This window comes from Tachypleus tridentatus, unplaced genomic scaffold, assembly GCF_004210375.1.
Source record: "Tachypleus tridentatus isolate NWPU-2018 unplaced genomic scaffold, ASM421037v1 Hic_cluster_2, whole genome shotgun sequence".
Taxonomy (NCBI): Eukaryota; Metazoa; Arthropoda; class Merostomata; order Xiphosura; family Limulidae; genus Tachypleus; species Tachypleus tridentatus.
In genome coordinates this window covers 114,228-136,142 of record NW_027467782.1, presented here as the reverse complement: position 1 = coordinate 136,142, position 21,915 = coordinate 114,228, and the positions used below count along the sequence as shown (strand labels likewise).

Sequence of the window (21,915 nt, the reverse complement as noted above, 5' to 3'; positions counted from 1 at the left end):
GTAAATTCACCTCGATTTTTACAGCGCATTTTTTCAAAATGATTTTGTTTCCATCAACTACAGAAAGTTTTATTTGTGTTTCAATGAAAATCTCAGATGAGAAAAAAAACTCACCCTCCTTTTTTTTTATTGCAACAGCAAGCCAACTGTGTAAATTGAAGGATATATTCATTACGTTACATTAAATTCGAGTTACTACTAAAGTATTGGCTATGTAATTCAGTTGACACAGAGATTAATGCAAGAAAAAACACACCTTAAGACAGTTTTCCTACCGTGAATGGCGCTTAGTGAACCTGTTAGTACGACCCTTTCACGCCGTCGTCCGCATGCTTGAGAATCCGTTTTGTACACTGCACATTGCTTGGGGTAATCATTGTTGAGGGATGCAAACCCAGAACGTTGGTTGCGTCATGGATGACGTACCTGCAACCCTTTACTGCACTAAATAATAATAATAAAACATATTGCTAATCAAAGCTAGTGTTAAGTTCTAGTGTTAAGTTTAAATAATATTTATTAAGTATAAATTACTGGACGAGTCTCTGATTTATGTGAATTACGTATTACTCTTTTAATTAATCGGAAATACTAAATCTATGATATTTGCTAACAAGATTAATACACACGATTTTCGTTTTGAACACAGATACATTTTAATATAGAGACAAAACACAAAAACAATACAATTTATAATAACAATTTTACTAATAGTTGTAACAAATGATGGTTTATATACAAGAGTTTCACAGACTTACAGACCATTACTATTCTTATATCCGGTCTAAAACTGAACATTTTGTCGACGATCCAGATACACAGTGAACAAATTAACCTCGGAACTGGAACTTTAATCCGAGCAACACTTGTTGCGCACGTGAGCTAAAGGTTAACTCCAGTGATTTAGGCATAGTTCTTTTTCCAACTACTGATGTCCCCGCAAGTACAGCGGTAAGTCTACGAATTCTACAACTCTAAAATCAGGGGTTTCGATTCCCGCTGTGGACTCTGCATCATGTGGCTTTGCTATAAGGAAAACACTTCAACTCCTGTTTAGATGAAAGACAAGCCAGTCTGCCAGTTGTATCACACTCCGCCAGTAGGGCTTTGTCTGACTCATCGAACCAAGTAACGAGAGTGATACCACTTTTATAGTGTTCACTGGCTCGAACCCTGAACCCCTCAATGTACAATTCAACACAGTGACAATTAGGACACGCCCAGCTATTTCACAACGCTAGAAAAATTCAACTAGGTTACTTTAATATCCAGTAGTATCTCTACTCTGTATTTTTTCTTTCTTATCTTATTAAGCTGTCACTATTTTATAGACGCTGTACATCGGAGGAAATTAAAAAAAATAAAAGATTGCTTTGTACAAAGACTTAAACAAAACACTAATGATGTAAAGCTGACGTTTCAGCCTCATACTGTGGAACTCCAAGTTGTCATCATATTTCCTAACCAAACATATAAACGAAACACTGAAGGTTTGGCATGACCTGGTGATTTTGGTACCAGACTCATGATTTGCGGATCGCGGGATCGAAAGCTATCGCCAAGCATGTCGACCCCTTTTCAGCCGTAAGGAACGATAACGAGCAATAAATCTCGCTATTAATTAGCAAAGAGTATCCCAACGGTTGAGACCCGGCATGGCCAAATGGTTAGGGCGCTAGACTAGCTGCCTTCCCTCTAGTTTTACACTGCTAAATTAGGCGGCTAGCGAAGGTAGCCCTCCGTGTAACTTTGCACGAAATTCAAAAACTACAAACAAATCCCAAGAGTTGGCGATGGGTGTCATGACTGACTCTTTGTTTTCTTTATAGGCTATCACTTCAAAGTTAGAGTCGGCCCTGAAATTTAACAAAATAAACAGAAACAAAGTATTATGCTCATTGAGTATTAACATTTTCAAAGCCTCTTGGGGCCTGGCATGGTCAGGTGGTTAAGGCACTCGACTTTAATCTGATAGTCGCGTGTTCGAATCCGCGTCGCACCAATCATCAACATGCTCGCCCTTTCAGCAGTGAGGGCGTTATTATGTGACAGCCAACCCAACTATTCGTTGGTAAAAGAGTAACCCAAGAGTTGGCGGTGGGTGGTGATGACTAGCTGCCTTCCTCTAGTCTTACACTGTTAAATTAGAGACAGCTAGCGTAGACAGCCCTTGTGTAGCTTTGCGCGAAATTTAAAAACAAAAACAAACAATCAAAGCCTCTTTGCTTAGTTTACAACATAATAGGAAGTTGTAAAGTTACAAATCTAGGTAGCTTGCCAGTTACGTTGCATGGCCTACACCGTACTGTTGGGTGCTATATAGATTAAGCAGCAAATTATCACATTGGCTGGACATATTCCTAAAACATATTTAAAGAGCACTGAATTTCTGTATATATGCAAAATTGACTGATTACTTGTTGTGTAGGGTAGTGACTGAAGCCATCCATATAAATTCAAGATACATCCATAAGTCAGTTATGGCCTACGAAACTTTTAAAGTCAACGAGGCCACAGTAGGCAACCCTATACAAGAAACATTTCTTTTACCAAAGATCGTTTCTAATTCACAAACATCTGTCATAACAGTAGTAATTAGGAAACACGGTTATCCTCTAGGAAGAACTGAACCACTGCTATGTGTAGACAGATAATCGAAGTCAATAAAAACTTCGATAATGGTTATAATTTGATAAAGAACATTAAACATGACATACACCAGCCCAAAAGAAGTTGGAAAATCGCTTTTCTAAGATGCAAAACAAAATGAGCACTATGTAACCAGTGTTTAAGGCATAAATTGTGGACAGTGAATAAATAGAAAGTAGTGACGCAGTCTAACGAAACAGATTTTCTTTTCTGAACTGAGGGTACAATGAATATCCTATGACGCACATCCCGTGAAAGCCCCTATAATGGATGTGGATAATTTTATTATGGCAGAGATTGGATCTCTTCATTCATCCTGAATAGCGAATAAAACTGAAAATGATTCTAAATAATGTTAATATCTATTACATTTGTAAACCTTATCAATGAGGATTAACCCAATAAAATAGTCTACCAAGCACGTTTATTTGTACTGTCCAAAATTAGTTTGAAGAGCACAAAAGTAGTTTTATTTATTCTACTGGCTAATGAAGATAATTTGAGATACTTTTATGATCCTTGAACTAATTACAAACGTTTTACAATTTAAAGAAGTTTGCACACTGCAGTTACTGCCGTAACTTATGAACTAACAACAGACCGTATTATTCTACAGTCAAACAAGACAAAACCTGGTATTTTGTGGTATTAATCGTCTCGAATGTTAGACCAACACATGTCAGGTTGGGGTCCTAATAAAGTGGCCAATCATCGTTCACAAAGATTGATTTGTAATTAACATGAAGGTCATCCATGTTTGGTTTTGTTTACGACTTTATGTCAATGTCACATGTTAATCTTGCGCCAATTTTAATAAGAATTTTAAGTGTCATAGGTCATCTCTAGGCCAGGGATCAAAGTTCCATTTTTCCATGGTAATCAGAGGACTTATTCGAACCAAAAAGATGAAATCTTTCCGACTTGTAGAAACTAAAACTATTAAATATGAAAGTCTTATCAACTGGCTTTATGAAGTTTTTGATTTAGTTTTGTATTTATGTTTAAAGAATTACCACCACGGGCTTGAAATAATATTTTTTTGTTTTAAATAATGCATGGGTGATCTCACATAATCTCATCCACATCGAGATCAAACATATCGGTAACAAGCGATGTATAGTTTCAACAACGACCGAATAAAACAGATGGTGGTAATCAAGAAATTAAAATTATTCTCAATTATTATTTATCAACGATAAAAAATATTTAAACATTAAATTAATTGAAATATCACAGGTGTCGTTTTGGAAGTGTGAGGCGTGAATCGCTAAATATATTTTGTTGTCTTGGTATCGTTAATCACGAGTGTTACGTCCATTTTGTATAACATTACCTGGTAGTCTCTAAAATCAAACGTAAAAATTTTGTCATAGGATATCCATACTTTATGATGTGTGGAAATTAGTTACGTAGATGAATGTCTTTGGGTTCAACACTTGAACCATTTTATATATCAACTACAATGAAAGATAAGTAAGAGAGAACAAATATTCAGGATTATTTGTTTTGATGATTTAACAGTCGTGAACCTTAATCACAACTCGAGAATATAACTTCAGTTTCTCTTTTTTGTGTTGAAATTCTTGGTCAACTTTATGGATCGGGCAGTATTTCATCTCCATTATTATTTTTCCCAAACTTCCGCTTCCTTCAACTGGTAGACCGGCATGGCCAAGCATGTTAAGGCTTTCGACTCGTAATCCGACATTTAAAACAAACAAACAAAACCTTCAACAGGTTCTCTAATCTTGTTGTAAGTTGGAAACAAATTATTAACGTTTATTCCTTATCATCTTATATTGTTTTTGAAACGTTTCCAAGCTGTGATCTGAAGTTCACAGACGCTTCTGTGGTTGAAAGGCACAAGCTAATAATACCTTAAATCTTCCAATTCACAATTAGTTACTTGACAAAGAACTCTTGGAAATTAATTTTGCATTAAAAATACTCACTAGAGGAAGCACTATATACGTAAATTGATTTAAATTTTCAATTAGCTGGGAAAAAGCAAAATGTTCAAAGAAATTAGGGATATCATCATAACAAAATTTTAATCTGTAATATATGAGAAAAATGCTATTTACTTTAAAAGACATGGCATACTTTACTTTGAAAATTACATATAATAACCTACTTCGAAAATAATAAACTTCGTAAGTTAAATTATGTTCTGTGAGGTCAACATAATGATTATTTAAATAATTTCATAACATTTGCTTCAAATTAGCTGCCTTATCGTAAGGCTCATGTTGATGATATTGGAAAGTGTGATATAAACACTTCATTAAACGTCCACAGAAACATATTAGATAACAAAAAATTCTACCAACGACTAAGTTAATCTCTGACGCATCAAAAAGCAGGATTCCTTTAAAAGTTTATTATTTATAATCTATTTTATAAAAGGTAAAATAATGAAGCACGAATATCTCTCTTTAGTTTTGGGAGTTATTTTTAAAAATAATCTTGAATAGTTTGTCAAAAAAGGGCACTTAGAACAAAAGTGTGTTTGGAATTAAGCACAAAGATACACAATGTGCTATCTCTGTTCTGCCAGCTACGAGTAACAAAACCTGGATTATAGCGTTGTAAGCCCGCAGACATACCGCTGTGTCACTGAGAATATGATAGAGTGAGTACCGGTTTCTGTATCATTGAAATAGTTTTATGGGTAATGAGAAACTGACCAAACATTTATTCTTAGGCGTTCAGATGGTAACCTATTAAATTTCAAACAACATATTACGTTAAGGTTACTCATTTTTAATCTTTGAAACAGTGTCACCTGGATGAGGTTTTCTGTTGTTTTCTTTGCTGTTGTTGTTGTTAAGCGCAAAGCTACGCAATGGGCTATCTGTGCCCCTGCCAACCACAAGTATGGAAACCAGAATTTCATGGTCGTAAGACGGCAGATTACTCAGCCACTGGAGGAGGGCAGATGAGTTTGGAATAAATTCCATTTGTACTCCTTTCCAGACGTTGCTGGAACACCACAATTATTCCTGAAATAGAACATTTCAAACGATTATGATAACTTCAACAATAGTTTGTCTTCTAGAATTTGTATAGTTTATCTGGTCTGGAATAGAGCACAAATCTACACAATGGGCTATCTGTACTCTGCCCAGTTTCTACCAGCATGAGTCCGCAGACCTTCCGCCATGCCACTGGGGACAATCATTTGTTTGTTTCAAATTAAGCACAAAGTTATACAATGAGCCAGGCCCGGCATGGCCAGGTGGTTAAGATACTCAACTTGTAATCTGAAGGTTGCGGGTTCGAATCCCTGTCACATCAAACATGCTCGTTCTTTCAGCAGTGGAGACTTTATAATGTGCGATTATCCCAATATTTGTTGGTTTAAGAGTAGCCCAAGATTTGGCGGTGAATGATGATGAATAGCTGCCTTCCCTCTAGTTTTACACTGCTAAATTAGAAACAGCTAGCTCAGATAGTCCTCGTGTAGTTTTGCGCGAAATTCAAAACAAACCAAACATAATGGGCTATCTGTGCTCACCACGAGTATCGAAACCTGGATTCTAGCGGTATGAGTCACTAGAGATATTCATACAGTTTTGTTATAGATTGTATTGCTTTTCTCGAGATTATTCATCATACCAAATCATCTGTTTGTTCTTCTCACTTATCTTCAATGATATAACGTTGTCCTAGAGCTTGTGTTAAGAGCAATTTTCTACAAGATATTTTCACACTTAAATACTTTTATTTTAGGTCTGCCTAAAATTATTCTACAATATGATTGATGGATCAAAACGCTGTTTTTCTATACAAAAAATTTTGTCAGGAGCATAAAATAGGGCTAATCGTAATATATGAATAGAAGACTTAGTCTTAGGATATTATATTTAAAAACAAATGCTTTACAAACAAATGCATCTGTTTAGACCAGGGTGTGCAACAGGCGGCCTGCGGGCCACAACCCAGCCCGCCAAGCCATTTAGTGTGGCCCTAGTTGTTGTAATCTAACCATGTGGCCTGATCTGTAATCCAACGCAAATGGAATATTTTTAAAAGCATCGATCCTACGGGATTCCCAGGCTTCGACTCGACAAACTTCTAAAATTATCTTTGCTAGAGAGGAGCAGGCCGAATTCGATTGGTCGGCCTCCTTAGGGCATGAATAGGTGACGTGCACTAGCACTATTGTCTACGACTCAACGTCATGTCCTGAACCTCGCCTTCGCCCGCTGGCGACAATTTTCCCTAACCTCTGCTGTCCGTCATTCTTTATTGGTGAAACTTTTATTACCTTTTACAGTTACTACAAGAGATTGAAGGTAAATTGATTATTATTTAGCATATTGTTGTGACTTTACTGAATTTATTAAAATTTTTGCTTTCAGATGCATCCGATTCTATGTACAGTGTGACCTCGTTATTCGCGGGGGTTACGTTCTTTACCCTCCCGTGAATAGCGAAAAACCGCGAATATTGGACGCAGTTTTAAAACGTATATGTATGCGATTATATACTATATGAAATGCTTCCCAAACACTAATGATACTTATACTCATTGATGCAGTAATAATGTAGCAATATTGCATACTGTTATGTATTTCACTAAATTGTACCGTGCGTTACCGGGCTGTGCTTTGCCGTTTGCGTTGTTGGGGAAGCTGAGGCAGTCAGCCAATAGCAGTCCAATCTTGTTTGGTGAAGACGACAATTGATAAAAACGGCTTGATTGAGTAAATACAACAGAAATCTCCTCGAAAAGCCCTTTCAGTCTCTGTGACCTACAAAAACGCAGTTCGCGCATAACCCGCGAATATGCGGGGCCGCGAATAGGCGAGGTCACACTGTATTTTGCTATTCTCAATTAATTTAAGTACCGGAAGGCTATGATCGGGATGCCAATTTAGAAACATGTGTTTCTGTCCATAAGAGGTTCCATGTGTAAATAAATTCTATGTTTTTTTCTACTTTGCTATTTTCGTGAGAATAATTTTTGTTTTGATTTCAGGGCTAGTAAAATGTCAGCAGTTAAGAAACGAAAAATTGATGATGAGGGAAGGTTATTCAACAGTGAATGGTGCACAAAATATCTTGTTGTTCCACATAATCAAGGTGTTGTCTGCCTCGTCTGTCAAACTACAATTGCAGTCATGAAAGAGTACAATATTAAGCGACATTACGCAACTAAGCACTCCTCCCAGTTTGATGAAATTGTTGGTCAGGCACGAAAGGACAAAATTGAACATTTAAAAACATCCATTGAAAAGCAACAAGGTGTTTTTACCACTTTCAAGAAAAATTCAGAACTGGTGACAAAACTGAGTTTTAAGCTTTGTGAATGTATGGCAGAAAAGGGAAAGCCTTTCAGTGATGGAGAATTTATTAAAAATTGTTTAACAATATTCACAGAATATGCATGTCCAGAGAAAAAATATTTGGTGGAGCAAACTAGCCTTTCCCGCTTTACTGTCTCACGCAGGACAAAAGATCTTTCAGAGGACATCAAAGAAACTTTGAAAGAGAGATTGAATTCGTGTGAAGCTTTCAGTCTGGCTTTGGATGAAAGCACTGATATCAATAACACATCCCAACTTGTCATTTTCATCAGAGCTGTTACTGCAGGCTTTGATGTTTTCGAAGAGTTTTTAGATATGGCAAGCCTTTCCTCCACAACCACAGGACAGGATATTTGTGAACAAGTGCTTAAGGTTGTAGAAAGTTTGAACTGAATCCTTATAAATTATGTGGTGTTACAACAGATGGTGCTCCTTCCATGACAGGTAGGACAAATGGATTCACCAAGAAATTTCTAACTGCAATTGGAGCACAAGACGTAGTTGTAAGCCATTGCATTATTCACCAAGAGTGCTTGTGCACCAATGTTCTGGATTTTGCAGAAGTCATGAAAAATGTCGTCCAATGCGTAAATTATATTCGAACACGAGGATTAAATCATCGACAATTTAAAACTTTTTAGATGAGCTGGACAGTGAGTATTCAGATGTTTTGTACTTCTCTGCTGTACGTTGGGTTAGTAGAGCTGCTACTTTGAAGAGATTCTGGAATCTGCGAGAGGAGATTAAGTTCTTCATGGAGAGCAAACGTCAGAATGTGGACTTCTTGAGCAATGAGAACTGGCTGAATGACTTAGCATTCCTCACAGACATTACACAGCATCTGTCTAATTTAAACTTAAAACTACAAGGGAAAAGTCAACTTGTGAATAAGTTGTTTGAGCATATTTGTGCTTTTGAGAAGAAGTGGAACTTTTCCAGGTTCAGTTGAGAAGAGCCATATTGACCCATTTTACATGTCTTGCAACCAGGAAACTGGAATTTCCTAATCTGGATTGCACCAAATATGGAACCAGTGTACAAAAGCTGCGTGATGAGTTTGCAAACAGATTTCCAGATTTCAGACAAACTGAAATTAGATTGAAATTGTTCGCTCAACCTTTTGATTTGGCAGTGGAAGACAGTCCTGATGATTGCCAAATGGAACTCATTGAACTGCAGGCTGACATGGACACTAAAGGGAAATTCTCTGAAAACAGTTTGCTAGACTTTTACAAACTCTGTGTACGTGAAAAGTTTCCCAATTTGTCCCGTCATGCACAAAGAATTGCCTCCCTTTTTGGTAGCACCTACTGCTGTGAGCAATTTTTCTCCAAAATGAAGCTCATCAAAACCAAATGTAGAAGTCAGCTGACTGATGAACATTTGACCAGTCAGTTAAGAGTGGCAACCACTTCTGTCAAAGCTGATATTGACAAGCTCTGCAAGGACTCTAAATTTCAAGTGTCGCACTAAAATGATCACTCATGCAAAAATATAAAATATTATTGCTTGCATTTTGAAATTTTTTTTAATCTATTGTGCATGTACACGAATAAGCTTGTTTTTAAGTGGCCCCTTGATTGATGAAGTTGGTTATATGGCCCACCGACGAAAAATGTTGCACACCCCTGGTTTAGACCAATTAAACGTACCTGTTCCAGCTCTGGTCTTGAAGAAAATTTTTGTCCACAATTACTAAAATGAGACGATTTTTTCTGAGCAAGCTTTCCTATCAAACTTTGATTTTCCACAACTTCTGGACTGAAGCAATTTCTTACCTCAGTAAACCAACCAATCCCAGCTCCGGTCTTTTCTTGAAATAGACCTCCTTCCACAACTTCTGGACTGAAGCGATTTCTTACATCCGTACACCTATCTGTCCAAGTAGTAATTTAAATAATCTTCCAAAATTTCTACATTAGAACGATTTCTTAACTCAGTAAACCTGCCTGTCCCACTTCAGGTCTTCAAACTGGTTTTTTTTTTCCACAGCTTCTAGATTGAGACGGTTTCTAATCTCAGTAAACTTACCTTTCCCAACCGTGGTCTTGAAATAGGCCTACTTCCACAGTCTCTAGGTTGAAATGACTTTCGGGACACAAGCTACGAAGCTGGCTTTCTTCTTGTGAGTTTGTGACAGTTGCTCGAACCCGATAACCATCTTCTAAGAGTACTGTGATCACGTGACTGGCTATGAATCCAATTCCTTCGGTAACAAGAACAGCTGTTCAGATAAACATCATTTGATACAGTTAAATCTCGACTGTGAAAATAGTTCACCAATTGATACTTTAACTTCAGACTCAGTAAGTTTGAATTTCGCGTAAAGTTAAACGAGTGCTATCTGCGCTAGCCATTCCTAATTTAGCAGTGTAAAACTAGAAGGAAGCCAGCTAGTCATCACCACCCACCGCCAACTTTTGGGCTAATCTTTTATCAGCGAATAGTGGGTTGGTTTGCTATGGCTTGTTTTGAATTTCGCGTAAAGATACACAAGGACTCTCTGCGCTAGTCTTCCCTAATTTAAAAGTGATAACTAGCGGAAAGCAACTAATCAACATCATCCACTGCGAATTCGTGGACCACTTTTTTACCAACAAATAGCAAGATTGATTGAACATTATAACGCCTCCACGGTTGAAAGAGCGACATTTTCGAGACAGATTGTGAGTCGAGCGCCCTGAGCGTCATGCTAAACCTTGGACTTCATGAACCACACAGTTATTTTTATATGTACGCATCTAATAACACTTATCCTGGTAAACGTCTACCATATCATTTATTTCGTCTAAACGTGTATGAATGCTAACCTGTCTATTTTCGTTTTCTTACGCTTTTTTGTTCAATATTTTATAGTCTATTTAATATTGTGTATTCAATTAGGGCCTGGCATGGCCCAGCGCGTTAAGGCGTGCGCTTCGTAATCTGAGGGTCGCGGGTTCGCGCCCCGAGTCGCGCCAAACATGCTCGCCCTCCCAGCCGTGGGGGCGTTATAATGTGACGGTCAATCCCACTTTTCGTTGGTAAAAGAGTAGCCCAAGAATTGGCGGTGGGTGGTGATGACTAGCTGCCTTCCCTCTAGTCTTACACTACTATATTAAGGACGGCTAGCGCACATATCCCTCGAGTAGCTTTGCGCGAAATTCAAACAAAGAAACTTATTTCAAATTACGACACTGGCACATGCAGCTAATGAATGAAATATACCTAGGATTACTTGTTTTACAAGTTGAGGCACCAATCCTAATATATATAAATTAAACCAAGAATTTATATTTATATACATAATTTATTTCATTCGTAATTTACTTACAACCATGTTATTTCACGTTCACATTACAGACATAGTGTTACAATAATCATATTTTAATAATACCTCCCTACAGTCTCAGTGTTTGTTGATATTCTATTGTTTTGTTTTCTACTTCTTCATGGACCACATTAGAAGTTTGTACTTCGTCCTGGGCCAAAATAAAAAAGAATTTTAGTGTTTCTACACTTGTACATCCAATATAGAACTGACCATGGGTTTTCAAATGCCACCTAAAGCGTCTGACCTTGTGCATTTTTTTGCTTGGAAAAAATATGAACATTTTTCATTTAAAACTCAATATAAAAATTTAGAAATAAAAAATGAACCCAAGATTGTAGAGTCATTGCGTAAATTAGCATATTTCTGCTGCGGGAATTGCTCAGGGCGGGTAAACCAGGTAATAATCACTCTATGACACGCCCTTTGGTCCTATGTGCCATTCTATCAAGTTTGGTTGTGATTGATCCAATAATTGCGAGTGGTTTGTGGACGAACAAAGAAACAAACTGTTACTTTAATTATTAAATTTATATATTGAAGTATGTGAATATTTTTACTTCACACGCATGCGCACTTCTTCTGTAAATCGGCCTTTCGCATGCTAAAAAAAATCCAAAACACCACCTTTACCAGAGTGTGACACAAATTGAGTGTATTAAACAACCTTATGAATTTAAACTTCATAACACTTGTTTTGGTTTTAATAGCGGATATTCCATAATCAGCTGCACAGATTTCAAAAATTTTTTTACAAATCGGGAACAAAATCTTTTATTTAGATCAAATTATTATTTTGTTTACCACAATGAACATTTTTATTATGTTTGTTGTGATTGACTGGTTTGTAGAATGATCGATGAGACTCTCACGTCGCGATTGGTCTAGAGAAATTTATAGCCAGTGGTTGTCAACATTTTAAGCATATCAGAATGTGACCCGATTTCGATAAAAATAATTAACTTACGTAAAAATAAATATGGCATTTTGTGAAAATCTGTACGTGAGCGAGAAAAATATATATCATATACAGATTAAGTGTACAGGAATCTCTAAAGAACATTTAAACATTTTAAGACAATAAAACCCGTGTTATCAGGTGCACTGACTTTAGGGGGTTAAGAATAGTAGCTGTTCTAACCTGGATTCTGCAAAAAAATTATTTCGGGGTTAAACTGAAGTCTGATCTGACTGGACTGAAGAAGGATATTGGAAAAAATTCACGTATTTCCATACACGAATAAAACAGTTGATATTCGCAACACAAAAGTATTTCACAGTAATTTTATAAATCGAAGATCTGTTACCCCTGAGAATCTGGTCGAACAAATCAATCAGTCAATTTACTTGATTGGTATTTTGGTCTTAAATCATTCGTACCTTAAAGAGGAGGCCTGAAGAACAATAAAAGAGTGCTTATAAACTATTGTTTCCCTTCATATCACATGTGCTGAATTATTATGTCTTGATTGAGATAAGGTCTACCATGGGCAGGTAGTTAGGACGCTCGACTTGCAATCTGAGGGTTGCGGACTTGAATCCCCATCACGGCAAACATGCATCCCCCTTTTCAGCAGTGGGGAAATTATAATGTGTCGGTCAATCCCACTATTCATTGGTAAAAGAATAGCCCAAAAGTTGGAGGTTGGTACTGATAACTAGCTGCCTTCCCTCTAGTTTAAACACTGCTAATTTAGGGACGGCTAGCGCAGATAGCGCTTGTGTAGTTTTGCGCGAAATTCCAAAAAACAAAACAAACTGAGATTAAGGGCATGTGTGTGTGTTTTCTTATAGCAAAACCACATCGGGCTATCTGCTGAGTCCACCGAGAAGAATCGAACCCCTGATTTTAGCGTTGTAAGTCTGTGGACAGAGATTCAGGGCCGAATGTAATTAAATTGGTGAATGATAATGTAGTGTGATTTAGTTTATAAATTTAATCTTGACTTGCAAGGGGATCACCAGTTGGTACTCTTTTAAGGTAGTCGAGAATGTCAAGCTTATGTGTCTGGAGACCCGTAACTAACCAGGTGATGAAACGAGGAGAAAGTCGTCCGGCGGTGACGTCAAAGATGACAGTGTTCAATATTCCAGGAAAGTAGCCAAAGAAAAGTGCTTCATAATTACACAATCTTGGTGTTTTGTTTAATAAAATATACGTTGATATAAATAGTTTTCTATAATATGTATAAGAGAGAAGAAGAGATTTTAAGCTGTTAGATTTATCAGTTTAAATTAACTTCAAGTTGTGTAAATAACCGAGTAAACCTGTGAGAATCAACAATTATGTATTAATTCCAAGAGGGTCACATGTCCCAGTTGTAACCCACGTCACCACATTATTCTCAACAAAGGAAAGACAGAGACGTCTAAGTCTCTCCACATGTGGAATATTAAAAAATATCAAGGGTCAATGAAGCTTGATCGTTTACGATGAACACCATACAGGTAATACGGTCATCAATAGGTTAATATGTACGCTACTACCACATGTATGATTTTTTGTTTAACAAGTGTTCACGTTTCTAAACTGAAAGAATGAGACAAAAGAGAGTAACATACATTCTTATGCTAGTGTAATATTACTGGGAAAAATACGTTTTACCTTAGGCTTATAAACTGTAATGGTAAAGTGTTGCTATTCATCTCTTCAGCTAAGTTTAGCCTTTCTTACACCTCTAAGTCTGTGTAAATTGTAATGTAGGACATTTTATCACACCTTGTACAACCAACCGAGAAGTACAGCTTTGACCCAGCATGGCCAGTTGGGTTAAGACACTCGACTCGTAATCTAAGGATCGCGGGTTCGATTCCCCGTCACACCAAACTTTTTCGTCCTTCCATCTGTGGGGGCATTATAATGTGACGGTCAATCCCACTATTTCTTGGTAAAAGCATAGCCCAACAGTTGGCGGTGGATTGTGATGACTAGCTACTTTCTCTCTAGTCTTATACTGCTAAATCATAAACGGTATCGCGGATAGCCCTCGTGTAACTTTGCGCGAAATTTAAAACAAACAAACAAGTCCAACTGTGAACAGCAAAGCTTTGAACTGACCTACGTCATAAACGAAACTTTCAAACGACTTCAGAGTTAACTATTAGATATGAATCATACTTCACCCAAAAGCAAAGTGTAAAAGATACGTGCATTTTATTCACCACATTTTTGTTGGTGTAAAACACAGTTCATGTGTTAGAACAGCTGTGGACTGCTAGGCACGTGTCTCGTGTTCGTACGTTCTGAAAGCCAGCTTCCAATCTGCCATTAGCAGTGTAGTTTTTTGGTTAGGTGTTGTTAACTCAACGCAGCAGCCGGTTAGAAGGCCATAGCACATGACTTAAGTCCGTTGGAATTCATCCAAACTGAGATGAATCTGAGCGTGATGAGATATTTATCATTGTATATTACTATTTGCATCTGACAACTCTAATAGGAGAAGCGAAAAAATATCAATTTCATAGATTTCCTTAAGCTGTAATTTATTCCAGCTTAATTGAAAAGCCAAAAAAACTTTCATTTTTCCGCATTAGTAATTTGTTTCTTAATTTAGTAGTCTTGAAAGAAATTTGTAATTACACAAATAAATCGGAAGGAGGGCTACTTCACAGATTACCTTGGTAACTTAGAGAGAAAAGAACCCAGAGGGCTCGGCTTGGCAGATGGTTAAGATACTCGACTCGTAATCTGAGGGTCGAGAGTTCGAATCCACGTCGCATTAAACATGCTCGCTCTTTCAGCCGTGGGTCCGTTATAATGTGATGATCAATCCCACTGTTCGTTGGTAAAAGAAGAGCCCAAGAATTAGAGGTGGGTAGTGTTGACTAACTGCTTTCTCTCTTGTCTTATACTGCTAAATCATGAACGGCTATCGCGGATATTCCTCGTGTAGCTTTGCGCTAAATTAAAAAACAAACAGAACCTAGAAGTAAATAAAAATTAACTTTTTTATACGACAACTACTTCAAAGTTAAGTGTTAAAATAAATCGAAAATCAAAATATGCAAGAGTGACATTACACACTAGTCATAGGTAGTTATAGTTTTTGTTACTGCGATTTACTTCGTAAAAACTAGATTACTGTCTTTGTAGGCCATCCGATTTGTCCAGAAGAATTTTGTTTTCAGTATTATCTGAAATACAAGTCACAGTTATTTGAGTCCGCCGAAAACAAAATCGGTCTTTTGAACGAAACGTCTATACATTTGTTTATAGTAGATTCATACAGCTATATTTGTAAGAATTGGTGGCATAAGATGTGGCATAATATTCTACAGCGTGCGCATGATACCAAAGTTATTCAAAACTAGAATATGCTTAATATTTGAGGAAAGGCGGAAGCGTCAATTTTTTTTGTCATAGCAACCAGTCATCGGAAATACTGTGAACGAGAAACAACTGCAGATTCCAAAGAGTGAAATGGCTGCTGGACGAACACACGTTTTAAAACAACAGAATCGGTGTCTTATTTTCTTCTCCCCAAACTGTAAGATCGTTTTAATTGCTTTTAATAACTATGACACCTTAGTATTATTTATTCTTTCTGAGAAAGCGATTTTCACACCTTAAATCCGCTTTTAAGTTTCGCTACAAAATGAAAGCAATGTAAACGTCATAAAAATATGATTCATTATAAATATTTTGCAAAAGGGATCACAACGGAGACTCGATTCAGAATTAAGGAAAATTTAAATATCTTAATAAAATAATTTTGTTACGAAATTGTGTTTTCAGAGTATATAAATTCCCGTCGCGCTAAACATGCTCGCCCTCCCAGCCGTGGCGGCGTTATTATGTGACGGTCAATCCCACTATTCGTTGGTACAAGAGTAGCCCAAGAGTTGGCGGTGGGTGGTGATGACTAGCTGCCTTCTCTCTAGTCTTACACTGTTAAATTAGAAACAGCTAGCGTAGACAGCCCTTGTGTAGCTTTGCGCGAAATTTAAAACCAAAAACAAACAATCAAAGCCTCTTTGCTTAGTTTACAACATTATAGTAGAGATAGCCCTCGAGTAGCTTTGTGCAAAATTCCAAAAGCAAAACAATCCCTCTAGTCTTATACTGCAAAATTATGGACGGCTAGCGCAGATAGCCCTCGAGTAGCTTTGCGCGAAATTCAAAAACAAATAAACAATCAATGTCGTACATTTATAAAGGCGAAAGGCATGAATTAAACACAGTTATTATTTATCATACGACATATAATCGAAAGCCTAACGTGCGCAGCTTGCCTGGAATCGAATGAAAGGTCTTGATGGTGCCTAAAATAGATATGAATTATATAACACTAGCTACGGTACCCGTACCCTGAACGGAAGTTACGTAATTCATGATTAATGAAAGGTCATCTTAGGACATGAAAAGTTGTTTCCTTTATATATAATTAAGAAAACAAACAAATCAAAAAGCACATAAATACAACAAAACACAAAACGTGAAACCGTAAATTTGCATGTATCTTCTCATGAATAAAAATTTCTATATCAATTTCGGTGAAGAACCATCCACACTCTGCGAAGTATCTACATGGACATGCAATAGACAGTACTATTATATTTATATAAAAAACACGAGTGTATTAAATTAGCGTATAACGTATTCGTGACGTCATATCCGCACCCTCAGAATGAAAAAAATAAAGTTCTCTGTGACGGGAAACGAAGGCTAAATAGAAAAGTCATGACCCCTATTGCAAATTTACAAGCACACAGGATACAAATTTCGCGAAATTGGGGGCTCCATTTTGCGTAATAAAAAGTTTATACAGTATCATATAAGTAAGAGTTCCATTACAGTATGATGTATGCAGATACAAGAGACGTGTGTAGCAATACGCATAGTGTTATTATGATAATTCGTTAAATGTATTACTCTGAACGTTTTAAAATTGTACAGGGCGCAACTTTACCACTGTACCAACGAGGGGCAAATATAACAAACAAATATATATAGCAGAAAAGTCTGTTAGTCTACAGAAGTTTGCGGCTTAATAAACTAATCCTGACTATGATCTCGATCTTGCGATAAAATAAAGGAAATCTGAAGAAGCTACAATAATTTATCTTCGTTGTACACATGTGTTCTGTATGTAGCTCGACTTTCTTAGCAACATATGTCTTTAACTCTGAATATTCTACAAAAATGAAACACGAAAACATTATTTGGATAAATGAACCATTAATTCTGGTTTACACTCGAGGTTACTTTGTTCACCCAATTGAAAGGTATTGTAATAAAATACACGAAAATCCAATAATTTTATTTATTCTTTATCGTTGTAATAATTTTTAATTGTCAAGCGCTAAGATAATGCACTATTATTAATTATCGTAATAATGTATTCAAGAGATTAGAATCTTCATTCATAATTATCGTAACAATGTATTCAAGATACTATAGTCTTCATTTTTATTTCTTAGATTAATTAATTAATTTTTAATAAACAGAAACGTATACCAATAATAAGGTTTTATAATTAAAATAACATTGAGTACGTTTCAATAAGTATGGATCATGGCGACTGAGAGAACACGAGTACTAAAAAAAAGGAAAATTAATATCTGTTCTACCATCTGACGTTTATAAACGTTATGTTCTGAAATAGTGTCCTGACTTACTAGAATGATATTAACCTTACTGCTAAACATTGGTCGATCCGGGCTGAGCCCAGTAAAATCATGTTGCATTCAAGAAAAGATTACATGTCAAAGTTGAAAAGGCACTGAAAATAGAAATACTGATATTTAACTGAAAAGAAGGAAGTGTTACTAGTATTAGGAGAGGGTAAGATAAAATAACTTAATCTGTTTGTTTCTTTCCTTGTTCTTAAAAAACACAAAGCAATATAATTGGGCTATCTATGTTTCGAAACCTGGTTCTTGTTGTTATAAGCCTTCAGACTGAGCCAGTATGTATGGGGCAATCCAGCCTATCAGTATTCACTTGCTTTCTAATTGGCCTAATCATGCTGACCGAATATTTGAACCATATTCTAAATATACATACAAATATGAAGGTGTAACATAGCTTAATCGAGGTACACTGTGTCACTGAGAGGCCCATGTACTGAACCAGTATATGCTGATATCATGATGTCTTCTTGTATGTTAAAGGAGGGTGTTTTTATCGAAGAATAAGTTTACACAAAAAATCTAAGACACCAAAATAGATTAAAATATCCTAAAATAAATGCATGTTTACGAAGGAAGAGTTGTAGATCATAACTATCTACTTAGAGCAATTAATTATGAAAGCCAACTTACTGTAATTCATCCTTGAGCTGTCACATGTAAATCTAGCCCACAGTGGCGCTATCAGGGAACATCCTTAAGTTAATCGACTTAAATAACATTTATTGGCATATTCCATTAGCGGCAGTTACCGAAGTGAATTTGTTTATAAGCTTTGGTGAAAGGAAAATATTTTCAGTATTTCAAAGGGGACATGCTCCACTCTTGTGCTTGTACATGTATAGTGAAGTCTATGTTAATTTATAAAAGTAAAATTAATTTAAAATACGTGTTTCATTCTGAAATTGTATAACAGCGGGTTTCGTAACTGTGAGACTGTATACAGCAGACGGAATTGTGTTAAGACGTTGTTCGCTCCTCTACATAGTGTTTTCTCTATCCATACCAGCCGTTTTTACATATATAATGTGTTAAGACTGTAATTAAACATATACATCCATTATAATGTCAGGTTATGCCTGTTGCAGCCAAATACACATGCCTCTAAATACAGTGGAGCGCCGTTAAGCTGCGGTATTTGTGGGGTCAACCTGCTTAACCGCGGCTTAAACCTTCGTGACTGAAAAGCCGAAGTCGCCAACAGCTCCGCCGAGAAGCCTCATCCGGGCCATTGCGTGATTATTATAATATTAATGTATAGACTATTCAGATACAATTGACAAGTGCCGTTTTCACACAAACGACCAATGTATTGCGATGGTTCGCTTTTCCCTGTAAAATTTCGTCTTCCGTGTTACATTCGGGCCGCCATGTCAATATGATGTGCTTACTATTAATTCAGAAACTGATTTATATTGGGTTCGTGGCCAATATTTATACAATTCCATAAAATATCGGATTATCGAATTAAAAATAATACTTTAATTATTGATCACTTTTTTCACGGATTTACCGCGGATTAACTTTAATGTATGGAGAGGTGTGATTCGGTAACAATGGCGGCCTCCATAAAGCTGACATAGAGAGCGGATAAGGTAGATTAACGGTCGATTTCTATTGTAATATATTTTATTTATTTCCCAAATTAAAGCAAATCCTTTTAAATATCCCTTGAAGTTATAAAGACAAGGAGAGTGTGAGAAACTTTAAAAAGCCCGGTAGTAGATTTAACACATCAAAAATTTTGGGACAAGACTTGCTACAGCGACTTAAGCGATTTTGCGGTTTACTGGTTCGCGGCTTAATGGCGCTCCACTGTATGCAGTAACATAAATGTTTCCAAACCTAGAATGCTTTATTTTTAAAACGGACATGAGCAAATTACTCTTACGACAATAAGACGCCCACTATGATTTAGCTCGTGCACGCGGAGAATCGATACAACTTTTATGGAGAAAGGCGCCACGTTTCAAAATATAACGACATTTGTAAGTCTGCAGTCAGTCCAAACATCTTTACTGGAACTACTGGGAATCAAAATAGTCGTAAATGTTTCAAAACGTTTGTGATACTTATGTGAAATATAGACTTGCTTGTACCGTAAATCAGCTAAGTAAGCGTGCCATTTGGAACTGGAAATGTAAAACTTAGTGAAACAATTTGGATTTGAACTCAAAGATGTTCGTACTTTACAGCAACAAAAAAACCCAAAAATACAGAATCATGGAGTTAAAGGTAAAAACAAATCTTGTTAGTACTACACATCAAATAAATACATCTCCAGCTTATTTCTTATGAGTAAGAGTCAAAATACTCAACACGGTGGTTCTATTATGTGGGTTTCAATACTTCTGAAATAATTTCCTCAGGAAACCTATACATCGTTAACCTAATGAAATCATTCTTCTATATTGACGTTGCGTCTTTTAATGATAAACAATAAATTGAATTTAAATGAGCTGGAACACAATTTGTTTGTTTTTATTGTCCCGCAAAGCTACACAACGACTATCTACGCTAGCCGTCCCTAATTTAACAGTGTAAGACTAGAGGGAAGGCAGCAAGTCAAAATCACCTACTGCCAACTGTTGGGCTACTCCTTTATCAACGAATAGTGGGATTGACCTAACTTTATAACGCCCCCAGGGCTGAAAGGACCAGCATTTTTGGTTTGTTTGTTTGTTTTGGAATTTCGCACAAAGCTACTCGAGGGCTATCTGTGCTAGCCGTCCCTAATTTAGCAGTGTAAGACTAGCGGGAAGGCAGCTAGTCATCACCACCCACCGCCAACTCTTGGGCTACTCTTTTACCAACGAATAGTGGGATTGACCGTCACATTATACGCCCCCACGGCTGGGAGGGCGAGCATGTTTAGCGCGACGCGGGCGCGAACCCGCGACCCTCGGATTACGAGTCGCACGCCTTACGCGCTTGGCCGTGCCAGGCCAGCATTTTTGGTATGACGGGGATTCGAATCCACGTCCCTCGGATTACGAGTCGAGAATCTTAACCACCTGGGCATGCCGGACCAGAAACACAATTTACAGGTACTAGTGTACTTGTAGGTAAGTAAAATTGATGAAAGTTAATAAAGGAAGAGAGCATGGCCAGGTCCAAAATACGTTATTTTCCAAGTTTGTTTTGTTTACTTGAAAAAATATTAATATAAGAGCAAAATTTATCATTGCATTTGTAAATCATATTTACTGTTGTTGTTTTAGAGTAAACGTTCACAATGAACTATCCATTTATGCCCATCGTGGGGAATCAAGCCCTAGATTTTATTATTGTAACTCAGTAAACTTACCGCCGACCCACCGCAAGATTATTTATTTGTGGACCTAGGCGTAACACCCAAGACTTGTTACAAAACCAGCAGGACAACCCTTCATTAAATATTTGGTAACTGTTCGATTTTGTTAAAAGATCAGTAATTATAACAACAACAGTGTAGACAGGTAAAAAAACTCTCAGCACACTCTTACTTCCAATCATCAACACATTCCCCTTAGACTCACATTTCACCCATTCACAAATAGCATATCGTTTGATAACTTCCACATCACAAACAGGAAAATACATTGAGTCACATGTTCCTTAACAAACCTGTACTTTCTCTTTAACGAGACACTAACATTATAAATGTATTCGTCCACAGTTAACTTCCAAACAACATACAACTATCATATAACATTAAAGTTGGTACATAGAGATATCAGAGGAGTAGAACCAACGATTGTTCTTACGTGTATCATAAAACATCGGTTAGAAGCCTTAAATAAACGTATTCTGTGAATAGATATTTCGTCTGTACATCTATATGTTTAGTGTATTGTATTACTTGTAACAAATATGGCCAAATGTACGTATGAGGAACCAGTCGAATGCTCGCAGAACGTACATGAGAACACTTACTAGAGATCAACATTTATTTGTGTTTCGGCACTTCAACACAGCTTGAGCACTTTCAAGAACTTGCCTTAAGTCATGCTCCTTCCAACACCAATAAAATAA

General features: G+C 36.8%; 1 protein-coding gene across 1 annotated transcript; it reads right to left on the bottom strand.

Annotated features, from left to right (window-relative positions):
* Positions 1–299: 299 nt before the first annotated feature.
* On the bottom strand, positions 300–21,483 carry LOC143243261 (uncharacterized). The gene is made up of 3 exons (XM_076487110.1): positions 21,387–21,483; positions 9,993–10,185; positions 300–444 (listed from the first exon to the last, which is right to left on the bottom strand). The coding sequence occupies exons 1-3, from the start codon at positions 21,481–21,483 to the stop codon at positions 300–302; spliced, it is 435 nt and encodes a 144-aa protein (XP_076343225.1).
* Positions 21,484–21,915: the final 432 nt, after the last annotated feature.

Excerpts from the sequence above, each read along its gene's own strand:
- LOC143243261 (XM_076487110.1), bottom strand. The coding sequence starts at position 21,483 with ATGTATTTTCCTGTTTGTGATGTGGAAGTTATCAAACGATATGCTATT. Across the intron at positions 10,186-21,386 it reads GAATGTGTTGATGATTGGAA|CTGTTCTTGTTACCGAAGGA; the intron begins GTAAGAGTGTGC and ends TTATCTGAACAG. Across the intron at positions 445-9,992 it reads CAAGACCACGGTTGGGAAAG|TGCAGTAAAGGGTTGCAGGT; the intron begins GTAAGTTTACTG and ends ATTATTATTTAG.